General features: G+C 44.4%; 1 protein-coding gene across 1 annotated transcript; it reads right to left on the reverse strand.

Annotated features, from left to right (window-relative positions):
* Positions 1-14082: 14082 nt before the first annotated feature.
* On the reverse strand, positions 14083-19030 carry NKX2-5 (NK2 homeobox 5). Its single transcript, XM_032212183.1, has 2 exons — positions 18748-19030; positions 14083-14711 (listed from the first exon to the last, which is right to left on the reverse strand). Exons 1-2 carry the CDS (start codon positions 19028-19030, stop codon positions 14083-14085), a joined length of 912 nt encoding a protein of 303 aa, XP_032068074.1.
* Between the last annotated feature and the right edge of the window lie 4831 nt (positions 19031-23861).

Consider the following 23861-nt stretch of genomic DNA (forward strand, 5'->3'; position numbering starts at 1 on the left):
CATTGTTTGGAGTATTAATGAGCTAGGAATTATTGCAATTCCTGTAAGCATATAGTGTTATTAATAGTGTAATTAATTAAATTAAAAATAGCTTTAGGCGGGAAATCCGCTACTCATTCACTACTGTCCTCTTGCTGAATAGTAATCAATTAAATTTCTTCTTTCGTCTATCCATCTGCGTTGCAAAGTCACTTTCTGGAGCAGGGACACATCCATTTCATTTGTCCCCAGACAAAACGACGGGGCTGGGAAGGCCTCCTCCCCTCTGATCCCTATGACGGCCTCGACCTACCCTGGGATCTGATATCTGAATAGTGGTCATTTTTCAACAGATTTTTGACTCCCTTTGTCAGAGAAGACTTTCGGCCTTTTCCTCCCGAATTGGGACCAGCAAGAAGGGTTAGCGGGCTTTTGCTGTTCAAGGAGAAGAAACAGGGAAAGAGGGGCGCAAGGAAAGACACCCTGTAAAGCGCCACCCCCCAATAAAGAACGAAATGGAGAAGCTTCCCCGCGCATCGCCCGCTTCATTAGGCACCTTCGGACTTTTGGGGCGCAGGCGTCGCCTGTACAGAGCGGTCCAAACGAAAAACCGACGGCGTGGGAGGATGGGGAGAGAAACCAGTGACATTTACCCAAACCCACCTGGTGCATCCCTCCGAAAATTTTAATTGGGAATGGCGAAATTGGAGTCGAGGCAAACCCTCATCAGGGCGCGCAGGCGGTCACAGAATAGGATCGCCTTCTCTCCAGCAATTCGAATCTTGAAGAACGGCCGGCTTCGTTTGGTATCCGACTTGGACGGCAAAAACCCGCTGCAGCCCCTTTAGTCGCCGTCCGGATTTTTGCGCCTCTGATACGACAGTCCCCTCTGACACGTCAGGGAGGTGCTTTGGATGTTGGATGTGAGATTGTTGCGACATTATTATGCATGGGAAGTGTAACTTTTAACACAATGACAAAATAAATAGTTTCTCTCGTAAATAATGAATTCAACAAAGGTTAACACATTGGAACGCGCAATATAAGCCTTTGCGGCAAAGTTTCCCTTTAAATATTCTGAATACCTACAATACACACACACACACACACACCCTTTCCACTAAATGTGCTTGAGGCGGTCACTAATAAAAAAACTGAACACGGAGAGATACCTAATTCCTCCGTTTGGACACGGAGCAGAACTTGGTCCGAGTTCTGCTCCGTGTCCAAACGGAGGAATTACGTATCTCTCCATGTTCTGTTTTTTATTGGTGACCGCCCCAAGCACATTTATTGGAAGGGCGAGACCCAAATTTAACTTCGCCGTCTTCACAGCCACAGTAAATAGATGTCGGCTCATGATTTAGTGTTATGTGGCTTCAAAAAGGTGTGGAGATATATATGTATGAGACGGTTTTTGCTTTTTTAGATGGGACCCCCCCTCCCCAATGCCACTAGAACAGAAATAAAATTTATGTACAAACAATTGAAACCCCGACTTTATTTCAGACCGCCTTTTGTACAGATTTCAACACTGCTGTGGAATCTAAAAAGAACGGGGGGGGGAACTAGTGCCAGAATCGACGCCTTCCCTTGTTGTCCTTTTTCTTCTCCTTCAACCCTTAACTCTCTAGAACCTCTCCTCTCTACCACGGGAACAAGAAAGTGCATTTTACAACTTGGAAACTCATTTAATTTGTTAAATTGAAATGCTATATATAAATATAGTATGTATGTATGTATGTATGTATGTATGTATGTATGTATGTGTGTGTGTGTATGTGTATATACACATTTATACACTCTACACATACACACATTATACACACACATACTGTATGCGTGTATGTATGTGTGTACACCTGCGTGTGTGTGTGTATAAACTTACATTGAAATGCTATATATAAATATAGTGTATATATGTATGTGTGTATACACATTTATACACTATACACATACACACATTATACACACACACAAATACTATATATATGGATTTGCGTTGACACAATAAGGCGGCGATCCTACAAGTATACACCACCGCACCTCTTCTGGAGTAGGTCGCCCTTTGCACCTGTGACAAAGCCCATACATGCTTTTGGGTGGCAAGGAAATCTGTGATGTGTCTGCTATAAATGCTTTAGATGAATCTAAAATGAACATGATGATATAAGTGGGAGCTAATTGTTTGCATTCTCTCCAGCCCTTGACATCTGTCCCTCTGTTAAACGTGACCTTGATCTCTGCACAACAAAATTCTAAACTTGATCTCAATGCATTGTTGGAAACAGCTGTCCATAAGAGAGTTGGAAGAAACAGATCTTGGGCGTGAAGACCTTAGTGGGAAGAAAGATATAGTATATTCTAGTTTCCTATTTCTATCTGCTTCCAAAGAAAGAGCCATAGAGAGAAAAAGGGAAGTGCAAGCAAAAAAAAAAGAAAAAGGAAACCAAAGTCCTTTAGCTTTTGTGGAGAATATGCTGTGTTTCTGGCTCCCAGGACTGGACTTTGAAAGCCCGGAGATGCTTCAGAAGAAAAATGCTGCCTTAAAATAAACTGAGCAAGGGAAGGAGAGCAGAAGGAAGCATAGAGGAATAAAAAGAAGAGGAATTAAGTCTGCCAGCTGGTTATATTTCAAAACAAAAGTGTTTCAAAAGCTCAGCTGTTCCTTGATGTGTCAACAGATGTTGCCAGGTGCTGTATGAGGCTTGTGCAAATTTCCACACAGAAATTTAACACTTAGGGACGCTGAATATGCATCTCTAGTAACTGTAGAAGTAATGATCCCATGATATAAAGTTCTTGTCTCATAAGAATATATATTCCAACAAATGTTGGTATTAGCCAAACATGCATATGCCATGTGATTGTCTCGGGATTCATTGTTAATCAATGAGCAAATCTGGTTTGGAACTTCCATTCATTTGTCAAACGTTTACAAATTCTCTGCACCCATTTTTACAGCCTGAAGTAATGCCTTGGGTGTCTTAAATGTGAGATCATATATAATGTAGCTTATAATAGAGATGAAAGGCAATTGAAAAACATGGATAAGTAATTGCACGGATTGAGGGTGGCCTAATGTATTTTGATTTAATTTCATGCAGTTGCTGGTGCTTTATAAGGTTCAAGATTCATCAGAAGAACATTATAATAAACTATTTCTACAACTTCAGGATCCCTCTGTGGCCTGGTACTGTATTACTATTTTGTATCTTCTCTCAGAATAATAGAAATAGAAATGGCAGCTGTTGGACAGCCTCTTGGGATACAATCATTATAATTGGATGCAAGGAAATATGTCAAGGAACTTATTAATTATATTACAAGAATTTTGTGTGTTGCCATCAGGAATATCCAAGATGGATAATAAATAAAAACATAACCAACAAACCATGAATAAGGAACAATTAAAAGCATACAAATAGGAGAAATGAGAGCTAAACAAATAATTTAATAAAATAGTTAAATTCTGGAAGTAGAAAATAAATGCCATGCCATTTCAAACTGTGTCAGGCCTAGGAGGTATGCCTTATATTCATGATGGCGAACCTATAGCATGCATGCCAGAGGTGGCACACAGAGCCCTCTCTGTGGGAACGTGCACCATCGCCAGCTGCTCTTCTGGTTTCCGGTACACACATGAGCGCCGGTCAGCTGGTCTTCATGGGCACTGGAGTGCCAGAAAACAGCCCGAAAAAGGACCAAAAAAACAGGCCATTTTTCAGGGCGGTTTCAGGCGGTTTTTCAGGTATGAAAGTTTTTGGCCCAAAAATCATCCTGAAAACGGCCCAATAAACTGCCTGAAAATGCTCTGAAAAACATCCTGAAAACATCCAAAAAAACCCAGCCAAAACCCAGGCATGCATGCACCGGTCAGCTGGTCTTTTAGTTCCCGGCGTGAATGCACTTGCATTCCGGTTTGGGCACTCAATGTTGAAAAGTTTTGCCATCACTGCTTATATGATACAATAGGCCTACATATATAGGTGTTTTCTCCAGCAAAAAAAAAAAAAATCCTGACAATAAACAATTTCTAGCAGGATCACTGCTCAAGCACCTTCTGTGGATTTCCTGGTGAGTGTTGTCCTTTGTTACATTGTTTTTTCAGTCTTTTGTCTGTTCCTAGCTATGATCGTTCCTTCTTTCCAGCTAATATCTGAAGAGCCTTGAGAAACTTTCATACAAGCACTCATGTCTCTGTGAGAACCATGGGTTATACTGTCTAGAGCAGAGGTGTCCAATCTTGGCAACTTTTAAGATTTGTGGATTTCAACTTCCAGAATTCCCCAGCCAGCGAAACCAGCTGGGGAATTCTGGGAGTTGAAGTCCACAAATCTTAAAACTGCCAAGGTCAGACACCTATGGTTTACAATATGTAGTGACTAACCAAGAAAGAGTGTTATGGAAAATAATAACTATTACCATAAGGCAGATGGTACAGGATAATAAAAGCAAGGACACATAGACTGAAAAACAGCTTTTATCCCAGGGCAGTAACTATATTGAATTCTATGGTACAGTGCAATATTCATGCAATATCGGGTTTTCGATTTCAATTATATAGCATGTGAAGGATGTGTGGTTGTGTTTTTATTTTTATAGTTATAATTTCATTTGTACGATATGCAATGACAATAAAGTAAACTAAACTAGTTTAGAAAGGAGTTAGAATCGAGGAATAAAGTGTGTCTGCCAAATTCTCACTGGCTTTCCATTCCCATCCAAGAGTTGCATCTTTTTAGAGAGGCAGAGAGCATTAAAAATGTTTCTCTTTGGTTTTAAATTATTTCCAAATTTTGTTCTACTTAGAACCACCTGAAGATCTACCTGTTCTGACCTAGGCTTCCTGAGTAAAAAGCACACGCTTATTCCCAAAACCTCTCTTTTTATTTCAAAGGCTGTGAATTATGTTCATTCACAGCCCGTAATGAGTCCCAAATAGTTGTAAAGAGTCCTACAGTAGGCTGCCAAAGTCCTTTGGAATAAGACTGATAATCACCCACCTTGGAACACTGCCAAAGACTTAATTGGCAATTAGCTTGGCAAGGCCACAAGGAGCAAAGAGTCAAAACAGAGCTTCACAAGGTAAACTGACCAGCATGAACCATGTTGCTTCCTGCAAAGGCTCACATGCCTTTGCTCCATCTTTATGTCCTATGGGAGGGGCCAATCACCACCAAGCCTTACTCCCGAGTCGTCCCTTCAGTCTTAACTGTTCTTGCCTTCTGGCAACTCTGCACATGTGTGCACTGGGAACAGGGGGAGCTATTCCTCTGCTTCGCTGCTGTCCAATTCTGGAGTTGGAGGCAGCACATAACTGGCAGCACATAACTCCCAGATGGCCCTGGCCCCATCTCTGCCTCTGACGCAGAGCCTTCCCCAGACTCCAGGACTGGCCCATGTTCCTCCCCAACTTCTTCGCTGTCCGACTCTGTTGCTAGCTCCGCAGACCGCCAGTGGACCACAACACTACCAGAACTGTAGAACCCATGCTCATCCATCTTCTCATGGATTGTTTGTTAAGATGTGAATAAAGTGAATTAAATGCCAGCTCCTGAACAAATGCCCACCTTGTTCTGAGGCTCGCTGCAATGCCCCCTTGCTTGTGTCCTCTACCTAAGCCTTGCAGACAAAGTCCTGCTGAGGTCTCCTCCTCCGTGACCCACTGCTAGGCTGAAGTTGTTCTTATCAGTTTGTCAGCTGCAGACCTCACCTCCAGTCATTATCTAAGGAGAATCCAATATCCAACCCTGTTGTGATGGGAAGTAAAATATTTTGGGGTAGGGAAGAAAAGACATTTCCCTTAAGAATCTCTAGGAATAGGTAGGAAGCCTTCCATCCAATCCCATTTCCTTCCAGGATACTGCGGATTTCATACAGAGCTACTTATCTTTGGCATATTAACTTGGCAGTAAACTAGCCTGTTTGGGTTCATATGTTACTTTGGGGTAATGGATTGATATGAAGCTTTGTACTGTCATTTGTCTACCATAATTTAATGTGTTCCATGAGGCCAGATAATTGTGAATTACTCATTTTTTTTATTCAAAATTGTCATGTAGATAATGGCTTCCTGTATTAGGTGATCTAGACTGTTATGCTGAGTGGGGCATAAATATGTTATTAGCTTCTCTCTGTAGCAGGTAATTTCAACATTTAAATAAATAATAATCACAAATACTTTGGATAAAATAACATGGGATTATCTGGATTTTTTTAAAATGAAAAATTAGGAAATCTGAATTTACTCTAGTTTAGTTAGTTTAGTTTAGTTTATTTGTCTTGTATGCTGCCCACTCCCGGAGGACTCCGGGCGGCTCACAATAGACAAGGGAAGGGGGATAAATAGACAAAGACAACACTTTAAAAAAAACGCAACATTCACAGTTTCCGTGGGGCTGGATGTTTCACAAGCCCCCTGGCCTGCTGGAGCAGCCAGGACTTGGTGGCTTTCCGGAAGGCTGGGAGGGTAGTAAGGGTCCGGATCTCCACGGGGAGGTCATTCCAAAGGGCTGGAGCTGCAACAGAGAAGGCTCTCCCCCGGGGGGGGTCGCCAGCTAACATTGGCTGGCAGATGGAATCCGGAGGAGACCTAACCTGTGAGATCTAATCGGTCTATGGGAGGTAATCGGCAGGAGGCGGTCTCTCAGGTACGCAGGAGGCAGGAGGCAGTCTCTCAGGTATAAAGCTCTCTAGAGCTTTATACCCTTTTATTAGTAAGGACACTCCTCCCCACAAGGCTTGCTGTCCTGCCTCAAGAGAATGATTGACAATATGGATCACTCAGATCAGATGGCATTCAGATTGGTCCCCTCAGATCAGATGACCTTCAACGTGCTACTGGGAAAGTCAATTGATTGACTGAATATATGCCATTGAATTATTGTTGATTCTCAGTGACTACACAGCTGGATTTTCTTCATGATCCGTGTCTCCCACCTGGTCTTTCAGGTCTTCCAATAGGATACTCAGTAACACCTTGCTGACCAGTAAAGTAGGTAACTCAGTCCATCATTCTTGTTGCTGGTCATTCTTTTCTCTTTCCTTTTGGTTTTCCCAACTCTAGATATGTCTAGAAATACCGAGGAACAGCTGAGGATTTTTGTATGAAACGTGTGTTATATGTGACATGAATAAATTAAAACCTTTGGGAAATCCAGTTCCTGTTATTGTGCAGGGAAAAAAACCCCCAATCCAAATGTACAAAGAAAGAATTACAATGGGAGTATGGAATACATGAAGCATGAATGTGGGATAGATCAACAGTTCAAGTGAAAGATGAAATAGTTGACTGCACATTGATATCATAATCATCAGTGAATTCGAGTGGACTGGAATTGGACACTTTCAGTCAGAACATTTTTGCTCAATTTTGCCCCCTCCCCCAACCCCCAGGAGTACTCTATAAGCCTCCTAAAAGCTATGCATGCATTTTTTTTTTACAAAAAAAGGGTCGTTTTTGTGAGGTTTGCAGAGTGCAAAAACTTTTTTTTTACTTTACCTCTTCAAAACCTTGGTGCATCTTATACTCCGGTGCGTCTTATACTCCAAAAATACGGTACTCACGAAACACAAAAAATAGAACTATATTGCTTTTGTATTCAGGAAGGATATAATAGATACAGTACTTGGGTAGACTGCAGTCAAAGACCAAATATTAGCAATTAGACTAGAGGACAGTCTAGAGGACTAGAGGACAGAATTATCATAGTTATCCAACTTTAAGTTCCACCCACCATGGAGCTTGGCCATTTAAAGCATAGTTTATTTTGAAGAGGAAATTTTATCAGAATCAGAATAGAGCTGGAAAGGATATTGGAGGTCTTCTATTCCAATCCCCTGCTCAAACAGGAGACCCTATACCATTTCAGACAAGAGGCTGTTCAGTATCTTCTTAAAAACCTCCAGTGATGAAGCACCCACAACTTCTGAAGGCAACCTTTTTTTTCACTGGTTAATTGTTCTCACTGGTAGGAATAAATAAAAATATTAAATATTTTTAAATATAAATATTTTATGGTCAACTACAATTTAAAATAAATAGAGCATACCAGTAAAAATCATGGGACTAGAATGCCAAAGCTGGAAAGAGCAAAGAAGAAAATGTAGATGTACTTTACAGCCTAGAAAACAGAATTGGAGAATGACTTATCAGATTCTGCTGATGAATTCTTCGGTGCTAAAACATTCTTCAAACAACCAGAATGTTGCCTGTGTACATGGCCAATACTAGATGGAACACACAGAAGTAATATAGACTATATTACTGGTACAAGAAAGTGAAAGAGCTCAACTTTAATGATAAGGTTGTGACCAGGAGTCAATTATGAAAGAAGTCATACTTGTGTGTAAGTTTGAAGCGAAGCTAAATTGGAAAAAGAAATCCAGTTAGTTTCCATGATACATTCTTAATATATAACCACAATTTTCAAGGAGCACATCAATTGCTTTGAAGATCTGGATCTCATTAGCAAGAAACCATAGGAACTGTGGAATAAAATCAAAGAATTTGTTAGGAATTAATATGGAGAAGATTGAGAAAGAGAAGAAAACAAACAGGATGTCGGTGAAATGGTAGAAATTGCTGGGGAGGGGGAGCCAAACCTAGGACACACACAGATGCCAAAAAGAAATGTAACCAGAAACTTCAGTGAGCTGTTAGAAGAGATAAGGAACAGTATTACAACAATATCTATAAGACACTGAAAATAGAAACTGATATAAAAAAAAATGAAGCACCCCAATCATTGCAAAGTCAGAAGCTTCAGGAATGGATAGAATATTACAGAAACATGGCAAGCAATAGAAGGTGAATAAGTAAAGTTCTAATCAAATTAAATCAGAAAATTGGGAGATGCCAGGTGTTCAAGCTGATTTTAATAAAGGTTGGTGAATGGGAAATATTATTGCTGATGCACTCTGAATAATCAAAAGAGCCAAAGAACACAAAAAGAAGTCATCATGTGATTCTCTGACTAGCAAAAACTCTGTTTGGCTTACATGTAAAACCTATATATACGGGAGAAAGAGACCACAATCCAGATAGACCATGACAAAACAAACCAGCCCCCAGATCAGCAAAGAAGTGAGGTAATGCTTTATACTATCCCCTTATTTAGTCAACCTATGTGTTGAATATATTTTGAGAGTGGCTGAATTGAAAGACAAACATGATTTTAAAATTGGAAGAAAAAGCATCAGTAACATGTATTATGCTGATGTCACTGCTCTGATATATAAAAATGATTTGCAAGCTCTAGTAATGAAAGTAAAGGGACTAAGCTAAGTATAAAGACCAGAGTATGTAATTATAACAGATACCAAAACCAATGATAACAGACGGTGGAAATCCATCTCAGATCTGACAGTGAAGATACAGTACCCAAGTGCTAGATACCTTCTTCTTTTCAAGATCAACTATCATGAGTAAATCTTCTACTATCATGAAATACATCACAGACAAACACGATCTGATACCCAATACTGTGATATGTTTATACCTAATAAGAATTGTGGAGGCAATTCTTTTCTCTGGGACTTAGAATGGGAGTGGGAGATGGAGTAGGAAGAAGCAGGGTAGGGAAAGTATTAGTGCTTTTGAACTTGGATATCAGAGAAGACTCTTGAGAATACCAGGGACAGTCAACAAAACACATCATAGAACAAATCAATCCAGAATTCTTCCTTGAGATACAAAAGACCAGCCTCCAATTATCATATTTTGCGTGAAACAAATAAGCAAACTGTATTCAGTGGCAAGGTTTCTTCCTTCACCTTTGCAGATGAATTCATAGAGAAGATCTCAATGGCTACTCCATCTATATTATTTCCCTGTACTTGTGACCATCTGCCCTTCAGCTGCAGATGTTGGGGCATCACAAGTGAAAATAAGAATACAAAGTTAGGCAGAGAGACATTTGATCAGTTGTAGACCAGCTCTTTCCACTGTTTTTTAACTGGGCCATAGGAATTTGATTCTCTTGAAAAACAATTGTGCTCTTCTCAGTGACTGAGATTCTATCTAAGCTATTACTTCATTCTGAGGTACTGAATTCCACTCCAGATATGCTGTTTGAATAAGTAGGATCTTTTGCCTGCTCCAAGTTTATCTTCAAAAGATTGTTCCGGGTTGGAGGGAAGATAACTTTACCCACTTTCTCCATTCCAGGGCTGATTTAATTCACTTCTTCTACCATCTTATCTTATCTTTCCTTCCTTTCTTCCTTCCTTTTTTAAAAGAAAAGGTCACCTTAATATAAGGAAGAGCAGGGAAATGCCTAGTTGGGGCAAATTGCTTAATTTGGGAAAACTTCCCAAAACTGAAAACAATCTAAATGTGTTTTCCTTGTTTTGCAGCCTCAATCTCATAAAACTTGCTAGAATGGCGGGGTGGGGAAGAGGGAGCGGTGGGAGAGAGAAAAAATCCGGATGGCAGTCCTGAGCTTGGGGTTGCTGATGACCAAATCCCCTTCTCGGATGTCAGGGATGGGAAGGAGAGAGTACATCAACAACAAACAGAACAATCCAAGGCAGTCAAAACATCCTGGGGGGCTCCGAGGCGCATTGTGTCGGCTCTTCAGAGCGCCATTAGGAAGACAGGGGATCTTGCTTGCTATCAAACCCATCAGTAAACAAGGATGGAGACACGCAGCCAAGAAGGAGTTGGGTGGGAATCGGGAGGGCTGCCCTCCAATGGAGACCCTCCACTGGACTGTAGCAACTTCCCCCTTGCTACTGCTCAACTGGTCCACCCAAATATCTCCTACCCCCCCTCCCTCTCAAAAAATCCACAGTGCCTTCCAAGAACAGGTAGTCCTTGACTACAAACTCACTGAAAAAGTGAATTATGACCATTTTTGACCCTTACGATCTATGTAACACCCCCATGATCCTTCATGTGATCAATATTCAGACGCTTGGCAACTGTTTCATACTTATGACTGTTGCTTTGTCCCAAGATCATATCCCTTTTGCGATATTCTGACAAGCAAAGTCAATGGGGAAGGCAGATTCACTTAACAATCCTGTTATTAACTTATTAACTGCGGTCATTCATTTAACAACTTTGGCAAGAAAGGTGGTAAAAGTCACTTAACAAATGTTTCACTTAACAACAGAAATTTGGGGTTCAGTTGTGGTCGTAGGTCGAGGACTACCTGCATATGGAAGACAGCTCCTACCATAGCCTCTTTCGGCTTTTCCTAGAGCTCTTCTCGGGAAAGAAAGCCGCCAAGAATCTCCCATCGCCATCTCGACTGCTGTAGCCGCCTCCTGAAGCCAAAGCCGGACGGGACAGGAGATGGTTGGGGGCTCACCCGCACAACTGTGGGGAGGCGTCCCGTTCCTCTCGTGGAGTCCTATTTCGAGAGAACTTCCCGAGAACTGTGCGGCCGGTGGCACTGCTTCGTTGCAAGTGAGCCGGAGCTTCAGACGTGAATTTCAGGCGCGGCGCTTCCCAGGACTTAGTACATCGGTCCTGCTCGGGCGTGGGGACAGCGCTTGCCTGCGGTGACCGGCATTGCTTTGTACGCTTCGTGGCGGCCATCCTCTTTCGTTGGGAAGATTAAACGTGCTTGACTAACCTCGCTTCGCCTTTTCCCCGCGTACCGCGGTGCGGAAGGTCCTTGAAGCCGATGGGACTGTCTCCCGCAGGAACTCCGGAGTCGTAGGATCAAAGCTGCCAATCTTAGTTTTTGGCTGTTAATGTTGCAATGTTTGCTTCGTATTCTAAGGAAAGGGGTTGTCCCCGTCAGTCTCCGGCAGCCAGTACAAGGAGACCACCCTTAAAAAAGCCGATTGATCGCCGAGTTCCGCTTCCTCAGAATATTATACAAATTTCACTAAAGTCAGTACCCTCCAAGGCTTACCTGTCCCATCATCCACTTCCTCATAAAGATACTACTGGAGGGTGAAAGCAACTTGACAGGAGGACAGCAGCTCGCCAGCTTTTCTGCTGTCAGGAATCAAACACAACCAGATCTGGCTAAAACGTGGATGAAACGCCACCAGGAAATCTCAGGGCTATATGACAAATCCCAGAAGGCGAGTGTGATTACAAGAAATTTGACTTTATTGTCTTGTTCTAAAAAGAAGAGGGGCGGAGCAATCAGTTCCTTTGGCTCGTCGGATAATAAGAGAGACCCGAGAGACATGGGGTGGGGTGGGGGGGATGACTTGCCTTAAATTACAGAACAGGGCATCCTTTAAGGGCAGGCGACATTCCCTGGCTAGCTTCTCGTCGGTCGTCTTGGGACTGCAGCTCCCAGCATGCTCAGCGAACACGAGTGGGTTAATGGGAAATGCTGCGATAGGAGCAAAAATCTCGATTCTTTTGGAAGGGTCCTGATTCGCAAAGGCCGCCTCGAAATAGCGTCATCCCTCCAGTCGCTCCCCAGGCAGGGCCTGATCTTCTGGGTGGGTTATTTATTAAATGTATGTGCCGCCCGTCTTGTCCAGAGGCGACTCTGGGTTGGTTTACAAACATTAAAACTACTACACATTAAAATGGGTTAGTAGCCCAAAGAGTAGATCACGTCTGAATAGTGTCATCCGGGTTATTTCATCACTAATAATCTAAGCATCATTGTTGGTGCTCTAACACGGGGAGGGAGGCTTATTGCCTGTCTGTACCTATCAGGGCGGCCCTTTGGGCTTTGGGTGGTTTCGCTCAAAATGTGCCAGTTGAGGCCATTGTTTCGCTTTTGATGGCCGTGCTCCGCACATTATGATGATTAAGGTGCTGATTGCATTAAACTAGCTGTTGGTTAATAAAAGTCTGAATAATTTTCGAGAAAAAGTGCATCGGATTGCAATCCCCATTCCAAGGCCCCGCTTATATACGCCAGTATAGGACTAAAAGTCCTTTTGTGTACAGGCCTTTCGAGCAGCCATCGTCCATGCAAATAGGTCTCTGCATACTGATATTTAGGGCCTACTTCTACATTTATGCCTGCAGTTTCAGATAGAGGACACACGGCCACCCGCGCGGCTTAAGCCTCTGTGCTACTACTGTTTTGACCCTATTTCACTGCAAATTCTTTGGAAATTCCAGCAGCGGGAGGCCTTGCGGTCTACCTATCTACAGTAAGCAAAAGGAGTAATTGCATCCCAAGAAATTCAGCGGGGCTTTACAGGCTTTGCGAGTTACAAGAAGCCACCCTTCGGACTGGAGGGTGGGATAGTAGACTCGTGGGAATCGTCCCTCCATCGCGGCATCTCCCGAAGCGGGGGTTTCTCCCACTTTCCTTCCAACTAAAAGCAAGCTGATTTGCAAATGAGCGCAAGGAAACACATAAAGCAGCCCAAATTCAAGCCACTCTTTTTAATGACAAGACATCAGTTCTTTTTTTGTTGGGGTACAGAAACCAACATCCCCTCCACCATCCCGAAAGAAGTCACCTATATCAACTCCACGGCCGGGCAGTGCATTTCATACTCTCAGCAAACCGATTTAGTGCAGAATTCTACGGGGATCACAACAGCCTGTGCCTTCTCCTGGGTGGGCCGACCCTCTGCTTCACACCGCATCTGAAAGCAAGTAGGGCCGCCTTTCAAAGAAAACTCAACCTACCAGGAATAGTTCCCGCAAGGCAAAAGCCTATTGGCAATCGGGGCTTTTGAAGAAACGGTGAAAAGAAGTGGGGTGCGCCCATATTCTCTGCTGGTATGGAAAGAAAAGGAAGTCGATGCGATAAAGGTCCTTCGCGATTTATAGGCAGATTTAGCTGTCTTATTTTTAAAGGTGGGAAAGAGGTGCGGATTGGTAAATGAAACTCTTTCCCTCTTAACGCCAAGCGCTCTGCGGCTACGGGAGTCTTTGTAGACGTAACTTCGAAGCGGGAGCGAAGGGACACAGGTCCGGCAACCTCCTGTCTTTGCACCGAGGTGCGATCTATCCACAACCCGGGCCTCCATGAGGCTTCGGTTCTACGGAAACCGAAGTGACCCGTGGAAAGCTGGTAGTTGGCCCACCTAGCACGGAAAAGGGCGCTCGCTCTCTCTCGGCTTCTGGTGTCCGGGACAATCGTGCGGGCCGCTTCTCCGAAGGAGGCGCCGGGCTGCAGCCGTGTCTATCCCCGGGAGGCCTCTGGCCCTCTGACCCTACCAGGCTCGGATGCCATGCAACGCGGAAAGGCCGCCGTTCCCTTGCGGGATGGACGTCTGCACCGGGTTCAAGTCCCCGACGCTGAAGTTCATGAAGTTGGCGGCGGCCGAAGGCTGGACGCTCTGCACGGCTGGATAGCTGCAGCTATAGCTGGCGTTGCATGCCCCGGTGCCGCCGCCGCCACCACCACTGCCGTAGCTGCCGTAGGCCGGGTAGGAGTTGTAGCTGTAGGGGTTGAGGCTGACGTTGTAGGGCGAGCTGTACGGGGACGAGTCTCCCAGGCAGGGCTTCCCGTCGCGGACCAGGACCGGCACGGCTATCCGGCGAGGCGGCGGGATGCTGCCCACCAGCTCCAGGCTCTGATCCTGCCTTTGCCTCTTGCACTTGTAGCGGCGGTTCTGGAACCAGATCTTCACCTGAGTGGAGGTAAGCTTCAGCACGTTAGCCAAGTGGTCCCTCTCCGGTGCCGAGAGGTATTTCTGCTGCTTGAAGCGGCGCTCCAGCTCGTAGACTTGCGCTTGCGAGAAAAGCACGCGGGGTTTCCGCCTCTTCCTCTGCCGGGGCCGCTCCGCCTCTTCGGCGTCCCGCTTCTCCTGCTCCAGCGACTTCGAGAGGACGCAGAGCTCTGCGGGGAGGCAAAAACAGAGACACCGAACCGGCGATCAGAGGGTGGAGGCGACAGCAGCTTTAGGAAGCAACCTTCGCCCGCCCGCGGCCGCTTTTGTCCCCTGCCGAACCCGGTGAGGCTTTGGTTTGATGCCATTTAGCGCTCTCTGGATGGATGATAATCGGCACCAAGAGACCCTAATCTTACATCTCAGGCTCGCCGTGGCCGCCACCCATCACTGAGCATTCCTACTCTAACCTTCCTTACGGAACTCTGACGATTTCTCCGTTTGCTTTGATCGCTTTTGTTCTGTTCTGTCACCCCTGAGCTGTCGAAACTAGAGATGTTTAAAAGGAAGTCTAAATTATTCCAGTACGACTCCAAAATAAATGGCATACATTCCTCCCCTAAGATTGCAGCTCCAAAGACAATTATAAGTCAATAAAGCTAGCCTGATTTGAGTCGATAGGGTTCGTTAAAACAGAAAGGAGACCTCCCTTCCCCCACCCTTCCCCCACACATATTCCTCCTTTGGCTAGCTATAGGTATCCCTTAGATGTGTTTTGGAGCCAATTCAATTAACACGGAAATATTGAATCATGTGTGCCAGGAAAGTACCAACATCCTTGGAAGTTCAATAGAAGTTGCACTATGTAATCCTACCGATAAGAGGTCTATTTAATATGAGAGCCACAGATCAAACAAAGTAAGAGAGTAAATGAAGTGAGAGATAATTTCTAACTTTCCCAGCTGAAGAAAACTGAGAGTTTCAAGTGCCTAACTTTGGCTGGTTTGCTCCCACAGAAACTGGCCTGTGTGGGTCAGGAAAATAACCTTTCAATTCTGGAAACAACCCCCATGGAACTCCCTAGGATTTATTCAACCAAATAAAAATGATTTGAGCAAAAAAAAGGGAGAAAAATGATTTATCCCATCTTCAAAGCAAGGCTGAAAACTGAAATATTTGTAATTCCTTCCGGACCATAGATGCCTAAAGTTATTTGCAACTACAACCATTAGTTGTTATTGTGATTATAAGTAACAAACCTTATCAAATTCAACCAGCTCCATTAAATAATTTAGTCAATGAAAAAGACCAGGATTCCATTTCCCTATTATTATTTCTACTTGAAGGATACTTTTGCTCCATGCTGTGTGTATCCAGCCAATTGTAGCTAACAAATAGTTAGCTAAAATTAAAAAATCCAACTCACTTTATCCAATATGTGAATTGGATTTAGGCATGGATTGTAATTTGCATACTGCCCAAAACAAATTGAAATTAGCAGAACTTTTTTCCACTTTAGATATAAATGAAATGAAATTGCAGATAATGGGGGGGTGTAGATCTAAGGACCTTTCAATCCCAGTCTTGTGAACATTTACTTGAGAATAAAATGGTTTGAAAACAAAGGACTGCAAATAAAGGACTACTAAATATTAAATTATTTTTAATTGTATATAAGCCCATCATGGGTTTTTTCCTGTTTTGTTAATTTCTGTAGTTTAAAGTATATGTATAATGGGACCCACATAGGTTTATTTTTGCTAAAGCCTAGGGCTTATATCCGGATAAATATGCAAAGTCAAGATGCTGGGTGTTTTTCAGAAGCAAAGTCACACCATTAATTGCATTCTGATTCCTTCCTGAGAAATGAAATGAGAGTGAAGGAATTAAGGATTTCCTTCCTTCCAGCCAAGAGATAGGTCACCTGAACAGGAATATTCCTTTCATCATCTATCAGCTCAATGGGTGCTGTTTCAATGCAGACTGCAAGTAAATCAGTGAAGAGAAAGTTGGTAACTACCTTAAACTGGAAATAGAGGAGTGTGGTCTGAGGACCCTGAATGTCATGTAGTCTTTTTTCTACTGTACTCCATGGTAGAGGAGATTGTTAATTAAAAAGTTCATAGACAATTCAGTTGATTTGGTTAAGGGTCACTGAAAAGGGGCATTCTAGCTAGGTGTTTGGGGCCATCATTGAAAGATACGGACCAGCTCTAATTCCTCCTGAACAAATTATCCCCTGCCAACAGAACAAGGCAATGCTCTGATGGTTGAATATTCTCAATTTGGAAAGGTTGAACACCCTGAAATGTCCAATGGGAAGAATCCTTGATTCATTTTCCAATAGAGATTAAATCAACATCCCTAGTGATTCTGGGAGGTTGACACCCACTGCCGTACATTCCATTTGAATACTACTGGTTTCTTTCTCCCCAACTTACTTGGAGAGAGGTTGGGGTCCCAAGTGAGTGTGTAGAAGATGGCAGTTTAAGAGATCAAAAAAATGGGATCCAAGTTCAACTTGACTGCAATAACCTTGGGAGCAAGATTAATGCCAGAAAAGAAGTGCTCCAAAAGAATTTAACATTGTATGTACTGTCATTCTCCTGGCTTCATGACCTCAAGATTTCACTCCATCTCAGGTGGAGATACTTAACATAATTTGCCCAGGAATCTGTTCCAGGAAAATCCAGTTCATGAAAATTCTTTCTCTCTCTCTTGTATTTATTGTAGCAGTGGGGTGAGAAAATCTGTCTCCAAAGACTCAAAATGTCTTTAGAGGCCAGAGAACAAAGCGGGAACCATGATCAAAGCAAGGCAGTGGTTCAATTTGCAAACCCATTCCTGTGTATACAGAAGCAAACCCCATTGGAATCAATGGGACTTTCCCCAGGTTAGAAAATAGAGCATATTCTCAACAGTCTTGGGAAACAAACTTATGACATTTTCAGTCTTGAGTGAATCCAAAGAATTCAGTAGATTTGCTTCTCAGTAGAAATAGCCAGTTTTGTACTACAACTGTTTTGATGGTTCTATTGTGAACCCTAAGTATACTGTATATCCTACTCTGAAAGGAGAGCTTAGCAGTAAACATTTAGTAACAGTAACATCATAACTAAACTCAGCTGTTTAAATAGGTTCATGCTTAATAAAAACAAAAACTAGCCTTCCTTGAATTTTGAAGAATGAAAAATCACAGTTGCTTAAAATATTCATATTAGCCCTTCAACTATTTGTGGGGGCCTTGCCTAAAATGAAATGAAGAGATCTGGAGGTGGTGAGGTGTCCCTGTAGTTTTAAATACTTGGGCTGTCCCTGTAGTTTTAAATGACTTGGGCTTTGCCTACACATCTTTGAATGTCCATCCCATTGTAGCTGAGTAGATGTTGTTGTAGTAGGATCAGAATTTATGAACAAGGATTCAGGAAGGACTCGATAAGGTAATTTAAGGGAAGACATTTTGTCTCCAAATATTCTGACTTCAAGGGAATGAAAGACTAATTTATTCTTGGATAATTAACCTTTAAAACGGGGGAAGGAGTTTATCTTAGTTCCACTGAGATTAAGAGAATGTCAGAAGACATTTCGTTTTCTGTCTAAAATTTTCTTGGGCAGTCATTCCAAATTCCGGATAATCTTTCTTTCAAGTAAATATGGTAAGACTAAACTACTCTCAAGGGTTGTTGTAAGGACTGCAACAAAGGAGCGAGATGAAAGTCATTTTCAAGAGCTATGGTAGTATTAGGTACTGTCCTAATTAATTATATTTTTTCCGCATCGGTGGGATTAAGTGTCTTCTTGGGTTGTCACCAGTCACTTGTCAAAAAAACAGCAAGTCACCCACATAGGAGTCTAAGGCTATTGATATAGGGGGGGGGGGGAATCTTCCCTAAGGGAGAGGTGGGAGGTTGCCATGACCCCACTAAACAGACTATACAGGACCGAACACAATCTAAGCCGTCTTCTTCAATGCTTCACTTAAATCCCTCCCAGTCACCAGAAGTCGACCGCTATCCACGTTGGGTTACTGTTCCCTCCTAACCTTCCTATAGTCTCTCCTTGTCCGGAGCGGCAACACGGAACGGCCCAGAAAGGCAGAGGCGGGTTCAGGGCTCCCACCCACTTGCTTGCTTAGCCCGCAGACACCTCCCCGGACATGCCCTCCTCGGAAGAGTCCCAGGGATCCGGCTTGGCAGAGGATGCTTCGGCCCCGCAACACGGGCGGAGGACCCGCGCTGACCACCACATCCCCCCCCCCCCCGTTACCTTTTTTGCTCTCTTTCGGCTCCTTGCTCGGTTCTATCTCCACGTAACTCTTGGCGAAGAAAGGGCCGGGGAAAGTGCTGCCGCTGCCTTTGGCCAGGCCGGCTGGGGCCTCGGCGAGAGGGGCGTCCTCTGCCGGGTAGGACTCTTGCTTGAAGGTGGCCAGCATGCAGGAGGAGGGCGACCCCAAGGCCGAGAGCTCCAGGGAGGCCAGGCCGCTGGGATGCTCCAGACTCAAGATATCCTTGACGGAGAAAGGCGTACTGGTCACAGGGCTCGGGAACATGGTGGGCGCTGCAGCGGAGCTGCGGCCGGTGCCCCCCGCGAGCGCCGGCTTCCGAAGGGCGCCGCGACGGCCAAGCGCCCAGCCTTGGCTTGTGGTCTGGAGGCAGGTAGGGAGGCGGGACCCTGAGGAGGAGGAGGGACCCTGCCCTTGGGGAGCCTTCTCATTGGTCAGCCCGGGCGCCACGGCCCGCGAGGGGCAGCTTGCCCGACCCACCTAATATAGGCATGGAGCTCCGCGAAGCGCCGCCGAAGGGAAAAGGCAGGAGCGCCGGCCTACGACGAGCTCCTCTCCCTCTTGCCCTCGCCCCCGCCCCGAAGCAGCCTCCGGAGGGGGCCTGCCCTGTCCTGCCCCGCAGGCTTTGCCGCCTTTCTCTTCCTCTGCGGAAGAGCGGGAAGAAAGCCGGCTGTCCCGAGAAGGCCCGCTCAGTGGTGTATTAACCATTAAGCAGACTAAGCATGTGCTTAGGGCACTAGGCCCAAAGGGGGCACCGTATAGTTGAGAAAGAAAGAAAAAAACAATGAAGATTTGTACAGTATCTACAAAGGAGGGGGGGCACCAAGATTGAGGACCCGGATTGTTGTTGGGGGCAATATGCTGACTCTGTAAACCGCTTAGAGAGGGCTGAAAGCCCTATGAAGCGGTATATAAGTCTAACTATTGCTATTGCTATTTGTCAGTGCTTAGGGCACCCAGTGAGCCTTAATCGGCCACTGGGCCCACTCCGTGAGGCGACTTAAATTTCCCCGAGGAGGAAGGCTTTGGAAAGGCTGCGTTTTCCTTTACGTTCATCATCATCATCATCAACATAGTAATCAGTCCCTTGAACGCCAAATGGGAAGGTGCGGTACCAATTCTGCGCATCAGCCTCGGAAACACACACACACTCGCACTCTCGAAGCTCACAAGCGCTTCCTCGTTCGGGGCGCGCGACTTTGCCGGTGCGTTCAACTTTGCCGGTTCGCCCAGCTAAGCCCTTCAGGAAGCCTTAGGCCAGACTCCTCTTAGCTGGAGCAATCCGGCTCGCCCAGGGTCAGGGTTGATGACCTTACCCGGCCTGGCCGGCGCTGGTAAACCATTGTGTCCCCACGTCCTCTTCCCCGCTGCTCTTTCTCGAGGCTTACCGAAAGAGACGCAGGCTAAATCTCTGAGCCGCGTAGAAGGGAGAGCAGCTCCCGTATTTGGAGTGTTGGGGTTTTGACTTAGGATAGACAAAAAAATTGTCTATCCTAAGCTTGAACTAAACCAGTCAGTCCTAGAGGAGATCAATCCTGACTGCTCTTTGGAAGGGCAGACCCTGAAGATGAAACTCAAGTACTTTGGCCACCTAATGAGAAGGAAGGACTCACTGGAGAAGAGCATCATGCTGGAAACAATTGAGGGCAAAAGAAGAAGGAAGGGGACAACAGAGAATGAGGTGGCAGGATGGAGTTACGGAAGCAGTCGGCCTGAGCTTAAATGGACTCCAGAGGATGGTAGAGGACAGGAAGACCTGGAACAACATTGTCCATGGGGTCCCGACGGATCGGACACAACTTCGCAACTAAGAACAACAAAGCTTGGACACTCGTCAAGGACCCCAGAACTAGGACTGCTGCACACACACCCCTGCCCCGCTTCAGTCTGAAGGCTCAGGCTCAGCTGAAGTCGGGCTTCTGCTGAAAGGAGAGCAGGGCCATGAAAACCCTCGCCTCCCTAGTCCTCAGTCCGGACTGGACCAATTGAGAGAAGGGAGATGGACCAGCGCCATCCAGGGGGTGGGGGGAGGCCGGGTCTTCCATTCCCTCTTTAACGCGGAGAGGCCTGATAAGAGCAGGGCAGGCCAACAGTGGAAAAGAGCTGCATGCTCCCGGTCCTTCTAGCGGAGGGGAAGCAGGGGGGCCGGAGCAGACTCCATCCAGACCATCGATGGTCAGCGCGGGCGCAGCATTCGGGTGGGGGAGATTTTGCTCAACGTTCCCTTAAGAGCCTCTTCCCCAGGTGGAAGCTTCTTTCTTTTCAAGGGTCTCTCTCTCTCTCGGGGACCAGTAATTCGTGCCACCCGCTAGACCGCTTTCCCCTGGGTGCCTACTTCTTTTGGGAAGGAGGACCCAGGACTTGCCGCAGAGTGGGGAGAAGCTAGTCGGATGGGCAGCGATCCGGCATGAGGCAGTTCTCACGCTCTTCCTGGCACCTCCCGACTTCGTAGTCACCCTGGAGCCTTCAGCCGCCGCCAACTGAGCGGCGCTTCTTTGCACATTTCAGGGTTATTCTCCCTGAACAAGGTGGAGGACCGCTGATGTCTTTGGTTGGAAGAAAACGTCTTCCGGCTTACTGAGTTACATTTACACTCTAATTTCGAAGTAAATCACACTTCTACTTCAGAAGTGGGATTGAAGTAGAAGTAAATATTCTATTTCAACAAATATTCTGGAGGCATAACACAACTGGATCCATATCCCTCCCTCCTCTCTCCCCCTCACTCACACACACATACACACACACTTATACACTTAACAGTTAACGATTAACACACATGAAATAAAATTAAAACTAACTAGATTTAATATATTGGGCATATATTGCCTCTAGTTTTATAAAGTATGCTAGTTTTCTATGTCTCAAACTTCCATGTAGCACATTGTAAAAGGGGTGCCTCTCAGTTGCCTGGAAAAAAAAATATTGTGCAATGGTAGGTGAAGTTCATTCTCCTTTCAGTCAGTCTTAGGTCCTAGTTTCTAGATCATGTTCTTGCTGAGGGCTTTTTTTGTAGCAGTACAGAAAGTACTGATTATTGGTGCCTTGTCACTACACACACACACACACACACACACACACACACACACACACACTCCATGTCCTATTGTAGTTTACAGCACTGGGATTTCCTGGTGGCTTTCTACCCAAGTACTAACTAGGCTGGACCCTCTTTAGCTTCTGAGTCCAAGAATGGCTGACCAGGTTTGTTGCTTGCTGAAACTGCATGTGGTGCAAAGAGGAGGAAATTGTAAGTGAACCCCACCCCCACATACACAGGTGAAAGCTGGGGTGCAACGGAGGGCAGGGCCAGCCTTCTGCTTTATAGTCCCAATTTTTCTTAATGTGGCTGTCCAGACACTTTTCCCTCCATATTCTATTGATTGAACACAATTGAGCACTCTGCAGTCTTGTAGATATATCTGTAGCTGCAGGTTCTATTTATTTCAATAAACACCTTGATCCTAAGTGTGTATCTGTGCCTCACTTTACCAATGTATATCCTTCAGTTCTATATGGTTATTTATTTATTAAATTTATTTGCTGCAGGTCTCTTCACAAGGTGATGGGGGAGGCACCTTGGTGGTTACAATACCTTTTAACTGATTGTAGGTTCTATTGTTTTTTTTAAACTATTATTTCAGAAATTTGGGAAAGACACAGGGCCAGGAATATAAGAAACTGAAGAGGGTGGTGAAAGTTTACTCAAATTCCAGAGGCATCAATAAGCAGATAAAATTATGAACCAGGGAAAGATTATTTTTCTCCTAGAACTAAATTGACCATGCCTCCATCTTGGGGGACCTTCCTGCTGTGTAAATCATCCCACCTTTTTGCTTGTTTATTCTGTTGTTGCTATTTGACCTTCTCCCTTAGACATGCAACAGGAGCAATTGAGCAGGGATCCTCAGCCTTATCTGAGACTAATTGTTTCCAGAAGGGTTATGGCTTTGGACATTATCTCACTCCTCCTTGCTCTCTATCCATTTCCCCTGCCCCAGTCCCCACCTCCCCCACAGCCATCTATGACTCCCAGTTGTATTTAAAGACAGTTTTTGATCTGTAATTTGTAAGTCCTTGCCGAAAAGTGATTCTCTGGGGAAGGAAGGAAGGAAGGAAGGAAGGAAGGAAGGAAGGAAGGAAGGAAGGAAGGAAGTTTTGACCAGTTGGGTTGTAGGTGGCCTAGTCAGATATCTGTCTCTCTCCTGTCCTCTCCCCAACCGCACCTCCCTAAGTAAGGAATTCATTTTATCTCACAGGAAAATGGAAGTGGCAACATCCGATTCAATTAAAATTCTTGCCCTAGGAAGGTTTTTGGGGATGGTATATCAGATCCAAACTCCGTGATGACAGTTTGAGAGATTAGTCTGTATACAGAAACCCAAAATATAAGGTGAGGCAAAAAAGAAGAGGGGGGGAATTAGTGGATCAGCCTCTTTACTGTTTGAGCTCCCTTTCTTCCTTTGACATTATTGTATTTCAATAATTTAATTGGACTATTTTCTTGTGTCAGATTAGATCCCAAGTAGAGCAAACTCAATAGCATTTTTACTGTAATCCAAGACAAATGTGGGCAGAAACAGCTTTTATTGGGACAACGAATATAAAATATTTTGGTATTTTAGAATTTTTTTTCTTTTTCTCTGAATGCTTGTTTTAATGCATTTGCTGTGATATCTTTGGGCCTCTAATACCAAGAAGTTACTTTTGCTTCCAAAGTATCATGTTAATCTATATCCCAATTTATATAAGCAGAATGCAATAATCAATTTTTGGCTAAAATTTATGCCTTTAATTAATAAAATGTGTTTAATTGGGTGAGCCTCTTTTTCTGAGATAATGCAAATAGTGGTATTTTTGTATATTTATGTGTAATCAGATGTGAATCCTAAGAATGTCAGACACCGAAAGACTGAGCAAAAAGATCTATTTTTGCTGGTATCCAAAGCACACCCTGTGGTCAGGATCTGTGCCACTTCTCCTCCTCCCCCCACCTCGTGCTGAAGAAAATTAAGTCTGATATTTTGCTTACTTGAAGCAACCTATTCCTCAGTTGTAGTGTTCAAGAATGAAATAATTACCTGAAATGTGGTTTGAT

This window comes from Thamnophis elegans, chromosome 2, assembly GCF_009769535.1.
Source record: "Thamnophis elegans isolate rThaEle1 chromosome 2, rThaEle1.pri, whole genome shotgun sequence".
NCBI classification, from domain to species: domain Eukaryota; kingdom Metazoa; phylum Chordata; class Lepidosauria; order Squamata; family Colubridae; genus Thamnophis; species Thamnophis elegans.

Excerpts from the sequence above, each read along its gene's own strand:
- NKX2-5 (XM_032212183.1), bottom strand. The coding sequence starts at position 19,030 with ATGTTCCCGAGCCCTGTGACCAGTACGCCTTTCTCCGTCAAGGATATC. Across the intron at positions 14,712-18,747 it reads GCCGAAAGAGAGCAAAAAAG|AGCTCTGCGTCCTCTCGAAG; the intron begins GTAACGGGGGGG and ends GCCTCCCCGCAG.